This window comes from Panthera tigris, chromosome D1 (genome assembly GCF_018350195.1).
Source record: "Panthera tigris isolate Pti1 chromosome D1, P.tigris_Pti1_mat1.1, whole genome shotgun sequence".
Lineage (NCBI taxonomy): Eukaryota > Metazoa > Chordata > Mammalia > Carnivora > Felidae > Panthera > Panthera tigris.
Window position 1 is genome coordinate 101410499 of NC_056669.1, and position 8171 is coordinate 101418669.

General features: G+C 50.7%; 1 protein-coding gene across 1 annotated transcript; it reads left to right on the forward strand.

Annotated features, from left to right (window-relative positions):
• Positions 1 to 769: 769 nt before the first annotated feature.
• Positions 770 to 5652, forward strand: LRRC55 (leucine rich repeat containing 55). Its single transcript, XM_007092654.3, has 2 exons — positions 770 to 1490; positions 5417 to 5652. The coding sequence occupies exons 1-2, from the start codon at positions 770 to 772 to the stop codon at positions 5650 to 5652; spliced, it is 957 nt and encodes a 318-aa protein (XP_007092716.1).
• The last annotated feature ends 2519 nt before the right edge of the window (positions 5653 to 8171 follow it).

The following is an 8171-nucleotide window of genomic DNA, read 5'->3' on the forward strand; positions in this document are numbered from 1 at the left end:
GAGAGAGGCACTGGCCGGGGAGAAGTCGCCAAAGCGGTCCTAGCTGATCTCCATCCTGCTTCTCCAGAACACATGGCTCTTTCCAGCCTTGGCAGCCGGCAGTGGGTGTCACTCAAGGTCCTCCCCAACCTGGGGGAAGAAGAGCCTCCTTGGGGATTTCAGTAGATGCTGAGGCTGACAACTCGGGCTTTCAGGAGGCCCATGGAGACCCACTCTGCCCCAGGCTCCCTTCCCAAAACACCCACCCTAGGACCCCCTTGGACTCGAGCCCCCTGGGCCACCAGAAGAAATGGCTTCTGAGACCTCAAATGCCGGAGACCCACATGCAGCCCTGGCCTCATAATCGGTCCCAGACTCGGGACGGGGCTCCGGGTTTTTAGATGTGCCAGGACCTTCAACAGGCACAATCTATGTCCTTCACCCCCTCCACCACCTGTCCAACATAATACAAGACAGGAAGCAGCCAGGGGTCATGGGTGAGAGGAACACAGACCCACAGGGACCCTTCCAGGACCTGCTAGCAGCTGGTCCAGCCCTAGCCTCAGTCCCTCACTCTCTCAAGCGTTGATCATCTTTTCAGACCCTGTAGGACCTTGGCTGGATTTATTGCCCCCTCGGCTCCAAAGGGGACTTCCTGTGGATCTCACCTAGGGAGCCCTCTGGTGCTCAGAGGCTCCGGGGAAAGCCATGATACCACGTGCCCAGAAGCCCCACCTTCCGGGGCCCTGGCCCTGATGTAGCTGTTTTCGGAGCCACCGACTCTTGATTCATGAACACAGCCCCAGCCCCAGTGGGCTCCCTTCAGCAGGGCGGTTGCCAGCTGCCTAAGATGGGTGACACCTGGTCCCAGCTGCCCTGGCCTGGGCCCCCCCACCCAGCTGTGCTGCTGGTCTCCCTCCTCTTGGCAGCCGGGGCCATGCGCTCGGAGGCCGGCGCTAGCTGCCCGGTCCTCTGTACGTGCCATAACCAGGTGGTGGATTGCAGCAGCCAACGGCTGTTCTCCGTGCCCCCAGACCTGCCGATGGACACTCGCAACCTCAGCCTGGCCCACAACCGCATCACGGCCGTGCCGCCCGGCTACCTCACGTGCTACATGGAGCTCCGGGTGTTGGATCTGCGTAACAACTCCTTGGTGGAGCTGCCCCCGGGCCTCTTCCTCCACGCCAAGCGCTTGGCACACCTGGATCTGAGCTACAACAACCTCAGCCACGTGCCGGCCGACATGTTCCAAGAAGCCCACGGCCTCGTGCACATCGACCTGAGCCACAACCCGTGGCTGCGCAGGGTGCACCCCCAAGCCTTCCAGGGCCTGGTGCAGCTCCGAGACCTGGACCTCAGCTACGGGGGCCTGGCCTTCCTCAGTCTCGAGGCCCTGGAGGGCCTGCCGGGGCTGGTGACCCTGCAGATCGGCGGCAACCCCTGGGTGTGCGGCTGCACCATGGAGCCCTTGTTGAAGTGGCTGCGGAACCGGATCCAGCGCTGCACGGCGGGTAAGGTGGGAGGGCGGGACTGGGCAGCCACGGGCACAGAGGGGCTTGCCTCCCTGCCAGCAAAGGATCCAAAGAACAGGGAGGGACTGACAGCTCTTAGCACCCGGTGCGTGCCCTGGTCTGGGCTGGCCTCTGTGCACACCAGCCCTGTCCCCCCACAAGTATCATCCGTTGAGTCCTTGCCCTGCTTGCTGGTGCCGTTCACCAGTGAAACACACACCACCCTTGCATCTGCGGCACTTGGGACCTGCGGAGGCAGACAGATAGTAAACGAGAGTGTGCTGAGCTTTCACCGTGACCTGAGAACTTGGCACGCATTACCTCCCCCCATTTTGGTGACTCCCATTTTGCAGGTGAAGAAACTGAGCTCTAGAACAATGAAAAGACTTGCCCGGGGTCGCTCATTTAGAAAGTAGCAGGGTCGTGGGTAAAACCCAAGTTTATTTGACTTTTAAGCCCTGTTCTACTCTACCAGGCTGCTTTTTAAAGTATTCCAAGTGCTGGAAAAACTCAAAGAAACAGAAACAGGCAAACACTCTTTATTTTAGTACTTACTATCTGCCAGGACTTACTCTTATGCTTTATCCTAAACATATGTCATATTTAGCTCATCTCATCCTCAGAAGAACCATGATGAGATCCCTACACACGCTGTTCTATAGAGAAGGAAACCAAGGCGCAGAGAGGTTCAGTAACTTGCCCAAAGCCACACAGCTGCTAAGTGTTGGAGTCAGCATTCAAACTCTGGCAGTCTGGCCGCCTTCTGGCTATATCCTGAAGAGTCAGGTCCAAAGCTAACAGGAAGAGTCGGGGCCTGAGTTCTGGGCTGGCCAAAGGGCCTTAGCAGAGCTCTGCAAGGTTAAGGCATGGGGTGGGAGCTGAGAAGAAAAATGGATTTGGCAACTTAACCAATCAATCCCAATTGGGGGTGCACTGGGGACCGATGGAGACTGAATCACAGAGGTTGGATGGGCCCTGACCTCACCTGGAGGCAGGCAGTGCTCAGATGCGGCCCCCCGTCACCGGCTCTCTTGTGTGGCAGCACTGAGCCTTGGCATCAGCCCCCCTGCAGTAGAATGACGGGAAATAGCCGGGGGCACCATCTCAGGGGCTTTCCCAGAGCCTGGCTCAGCATGTGTTCCAAAAGAACGATGCTGAATGAGGTAGGAGGGAGAGGAAGACTGAGTGGGGAGCCCAGGACCAAAATAGTTTGGGGGAGGGGTGTGGGTCACGATTCCACTGTTTCTACACAGTTGTGGGAGGAAGTTCTCCGGGACCAAAATAGCTGGGGATGGAGATGGGGCAATGCTAGGGGGCACGAGGGGGAGGCTGCCTAGAGCCATCTCCCCACCTGCTCGCCCCTTGAAGGCTGCAAGCTGTCCCCTCTTTCCTGTGTACTAAGGACAGAAAGGGCACCCTGGAGCACATCTGCCACCACATGCACCTTCCACCTCCTGTGATCTCTGAGGCCCCTGCTCCCCTTCAGAAGAAGCACAGCCTCCTGGGGAGCAGGAGAGAGGTCCAAGATCCCATTTGGGCAGACTCATGACAGTGCAGATGAGGGACCCCAGCCCCAGAGAGGGAAAGTAACTGTCCATTGGCCACTAGGTTCCCCACTCTCCACCGAACAAGCTCTTCAGCACATCACATCCTCCAGGATATTTCCTCTTGGGCGCAAAGAACTTGCCAGCATAGGGAGGACCAGGCAATCATCTTCCTTTTGTCTTCTTTTTCTTCTCTACAATCATCCACGGTTTTTGGACAAATCCCAACAGAGAGGGACAGAAGGGTGCCCTTGGGATATACTCAACCTCAAAACTGGCCCCTTGAATTACCAGAGGGCTTTATCAGCCCTCAGCGTCCCATCCTGAACTCCCCCGGGGTCCTGCCTGTTGTCCTCAGAGCCTCCTCTGCAGGGTCCATACCAATTGCCTTCAGTTTCCCCCACATTCCCTGACTTCACATTGTCTTGCCACCACCCCAGTCATGCACACAATAGACTTTGGAGTTATGCATCTTCTGGTTCTAAGAGGATAGCCCTTAATGGTTAACTTCAGATGCCATCTTGTCCTGAGCAGGGTCTGGAGTGCTGTGCATGTGGCCAACAGGGACCCCTCCACGTGCACTGCAGATTGCATCTTCTCCCCCAAACTGACTCCTCATTTCTAAGGAGAATGATGTTAATCAGTTTCTCAAAAGGGGCAATCCAAATCCATCATTTTATTCTTTGCCCTCAAAAACTACAGGATGAATAAGCGTTTATGTACCACCTAATTTAGAAAACTTCTGCATATTGACTCTTAGACAATTTAGGTTGAATTATCCCCTTCTTATGGAGGGAGAGCACAGGAGCCAGAAAGGCAAAAAAACAAAAACAAAAACAAAAAAGCAAAAAAATGACTTGCCCAAGGTGAGAGCTTGGTTAATACTTATACCCTGAGCAAAGGGTTGACGGCCTGCTACAAAGCTGGTGCCTGGCAATGCAGGACAGAGCTTCCAACTGCACACCACTCTTACTTCCAAGGCAGAGTAAAATGAAACCATTGACAACCATGTGTTTGCACAAGTGACCCTGGAAGGGTGAGGTGGGACCATCAGTGATGGAGAGAAAAGTAATCCCATTGAAGGAGAAGCTTCTCCTACAGAAGACTATCTAAAGAATATGACCCTCACTGACCTGTCCAGGGAGACCAGGCTAGGATACTAACAAAAGCACATGTTTACATAGTGCTTATTATCCGCCAAGGATATATTATTTATATATGTTAACTCACTGAGACCTCACTACAATCCTATGTTACAGATAGCATCATTATCGTTATTTTACAGATGAAGAAAGCAAGACACAGAGGGGTTAAGTAATTCACACACAGTCACACTCACACAACTAGTGTGGGGTAGAGAGGGGATTTGAACCCAGATCAATATTTCCAGAGTCCATACTCATAACCCTATACTCTACATCCCTGGAAAGCCACATGGGATAGTAGAAAGACCCAATGCTTTCAAGTTGGACAGAGTCATTCATCCACACATCCACTTAACAAAGTTTCATTGAGCACTTACAGGGACAGGACCCTGTTCAGTGACTAGGAACACCATGGGAAGAACTTATATTCACGGAGGAGGAGACAGATAATAAAGAAACAGTGAGACAAGATAAATACAATGGAGAAAAAGTAAGCAGAGCAGGAAAGTAGAGAAAGCCCAGAGAGAGGTGGTATGGAGTTACTATGTTATATAGAATCATAAAGGAAAGGCTCATTAGTAAGGTGATACTTGAACAAAATCCCAAAGGAATAAGGGACTGAGCTGTGCCAAGATTCAGGGGAGAAGCACTCCCACACAGGACAAATGCAAAGGCACACCCTCTCCACCCTGAAAAGGGATGTACTCAGGGTGATGGAAGAATGATCAAAATGTGTGTGTGGATGGAGCAAAGTGAACAAGGAGCAGAGGGAAAGAAGAGTCCTTGTAGCTCACAGTGAGGAACTTGGCTTTCATTCCATGGGAAGATAAGAAGTCAGGGGACGGTTTCAAGAACAGAGTAGTACATGATAGGACTTCGGGTGTCAAAGATACTCAGCCAACTGCATCAAGATGGTTTAAAGGCAGAAGCCCAGAAACTAGTTAGGAAGCCACTGTAAGAGATGAAAATGTCACAAGACAGCGGTAGATCTACCATCAGTAGTGACTATTGGACTTCAGGCAAGTGACTAAACTCTCTGAGCAGTGATCTCCACAACTTTAAAAACAGGTATAAAATATTTGATTCAAGGGTTGTTGAGGAGAGTAAAGAAGGTAAGTAAAATGTTTGACACATAGAAACTCAATAAAAGGACTCAACTTCTCTTGGGGGGAGGGGGGTGGTGGGAGACTCTCCATTCCACTCACTCTCCTCATCTTTCCTGGGTTCTGTGTTGCAGATTCTCAACTGGCTGAGTGCCGGGGGCCCCCTGAAGTTGAGGGTGCCCCACTCTTCTCCCTCACTGAGGAGAGCTTCAAGGCCTGCCACCTGACTCTGACCCTGGATGATTATCTCTTCATTGCATTTGTGGGCTTCGTGGTCTCCATTGCCTCCGTGGTCACCAACTTCCTCCTGGGCATCACAGCCAACTGCTGCCACCGTTGGAGCAAAGCCAGTGAAGAGGAAGAGATTTGACGTGGGTGCCTAACATCTCTCATGCTGCTGGCCACCACTGCTTCTGACCACTGGACACTGCTCACTCTGGCTCCACGGTACCCTGGCCACTTCATGACCCAAGCAAGGTCAGGAAACCACCTTTGTGCGAGCCTCGACTGTGGGCCAGACACTGTGCCAAATGGAAATGTCAGATGACTCTAACCTAGCCCCTGCCCTCTAGGCTCTTACCTCTAATAGAAGAGAGAGATTCAAAAACTATTCCCTATAAGACAATTTGTCAGCACTCTGAGCACATAGTTCTGAAAGCCCAGAGGAGGGATCATCAATTGTGCCTAGGAAAGTCTAAGAGAATTACAAGAATGGAGGCAATTTGCAAACAGAGTTATCAAAAAATGTCTGCTTTGTCAAGTAGACAAAGAAAAGGGGACATAAGCAAATGATGGAGGCCAAAATATGCATGGTGTGTTGAGAACAGTGACCAATCCCCGTGACTTAAGTGTATAGAGCAGACGCGGCACAGGACCAAAACTTCCCTCTGACACCCAATCTTTCCGCTCCTGGAGTTGCCCAACACTGCCTCCTGAAGAAGGGAATACCCCCATGCCAGCCTCCTAGGTCTCCTGCCAGGAGCTACGAGGTGAGACCACCTCATATTTGACTGCCTCCCAAACTAAGTCCACCAAATGCAGCCTGCAAGTGAGGTCCCATGTACCGAGCTGAGGGTGGACACTTTCGGTGTCCTTTCTCCTACCCTTGTCTCCTGCCTCTCACTTGAGCTTCAGCTTCAGAAGAGGAAAGCAGGAGGTCCAGCAACTGGGTAGCAAGAGTCTTGGCACCCTGGAACTCCTGATCTTGTGACTGTTCTTGCCACAGTGCTCCAACCAAAGGATCTCATCAAGGAAGTGCACTGTAGCACGAGGGTAGCCAGGACTGAAGGAATAGAAGGCCACCACAGTTGTGACCGTAGGAGGATTTGCTTTTTCTTCTGAGCAATTCACCCATTTAAGCATCAGGGTATGAGAGCTATTAATTAATTACCAAGCAGTTGCCAGTGTCAGGCACTGTGATAAGCTCTCTCCACAGACAATTCATTTTAATGCATACAACAATCTTCTGAGGTAAGCATTGTTGTTCCCATTGTACAGATGAGGAAATAAAGGTTCAGAGAGTATTCAAAGTCACATGTTGCTTAACAAGCAAAATAAAGTCTGTGTTCTTTCTACCCAATCCAAGCTGAGGAACATCACAGTTCCCTCTGAAGTTATATAAGTTTAAATTCGAGTAGTGCTGATGAATAAGTGCTCCCAACAAGGGCCAGGCACTCTTCGGGGCACTTTTAAATTTATTGACTTATTTATTTCAATTCTCGCAGTAACACTGCCTGGTGGTTTTTATTATTCCCATTTTATAGATGAATTAAGTGTAGAGAAATGAGTATCTTACCCAAACTTATCCGGGTACACTCTAGAAGGAAGGTGATAGGCAGCTCTATTCAGGGAAACTGTCTAATCAGTCTGTCAAAAATCAAGTAACTTGATGTGTGAAGCTCTATTATCACCATTGTTGCCGTCATCTCCAACTTTGCCATCAGCTTCGTTGGCTTCCACCCTGTTTTTGTTCAGCACTGGACAGCTCCTAAAATGCTGTGGCGTCATTCTTGACTTTTCACAACCCATTACTCCTATTTTACATATTGGAAAATAGAGACTCAAGAGCAGATGTGACTTGCAAAAGCAGTAAAGCTGGGACTCAACTCCAACTCGGTTCTCTCTTCAGCTTTCCCAGGTGTTTGGGAAAGAGAATGCCCAGGATGGCTGGGTAGTAGGGCCCTCGGATTCAGCAGCCATGAACGTCCAGTATGTCAGCTAAATAAAAGGTAGTAAAACCCAGCTCCTTCACAGATTTAGATGTTCTCACAGTAGAGCAATTTGAGCCTCTGAAACACAGGAGCAGCACAAATAGCACATGAATAGGAGTCATCTGCCTTGCAACGTGCAAATAACACATTAGAACTGGTGGCCTTGGTGGAAATCATGCAAAAAAGAAGTTCTTTGGGAAACGAGAGATGAAGCTGTGCTAACCCCTCCTACTCAAGCCTTGCTGTGTTGTGTTGCAAGAGATACAATGGTTGCAGGAGAGATGGGGTGAGAACCTCAGCAGGACAGAGGAGGACATTAAGGCACAGTCCAACATGTTGGTAAGGCTGGCCAGGATGAAGGTTAAAAACAGGGGCTTTCTACCTAGCCCTCAGCTCCAACAATTTTGCATCGTCCCATCCTCCTAGGAAAGGAATAAAGAGAAATAACATGTCATCTTCCAAGAAGTCTTCCCTTACTCATGCTTCCTTGAGCTAGTCAACCAAAAGAGCACCCAGAAACTTTGCTGGACCTGGGGTACTTGAACCTCGTATCTCACAACATCTGAGCAAGGCCCCCACTCCTGTGACATCTGGAGCAGAACTGTGCCTGCTCTCTTCTTCCACTATGCCCAAGGACAGATGGACTGGGGCTGCTCTTTACCAATCAAGCTAGTAGCCT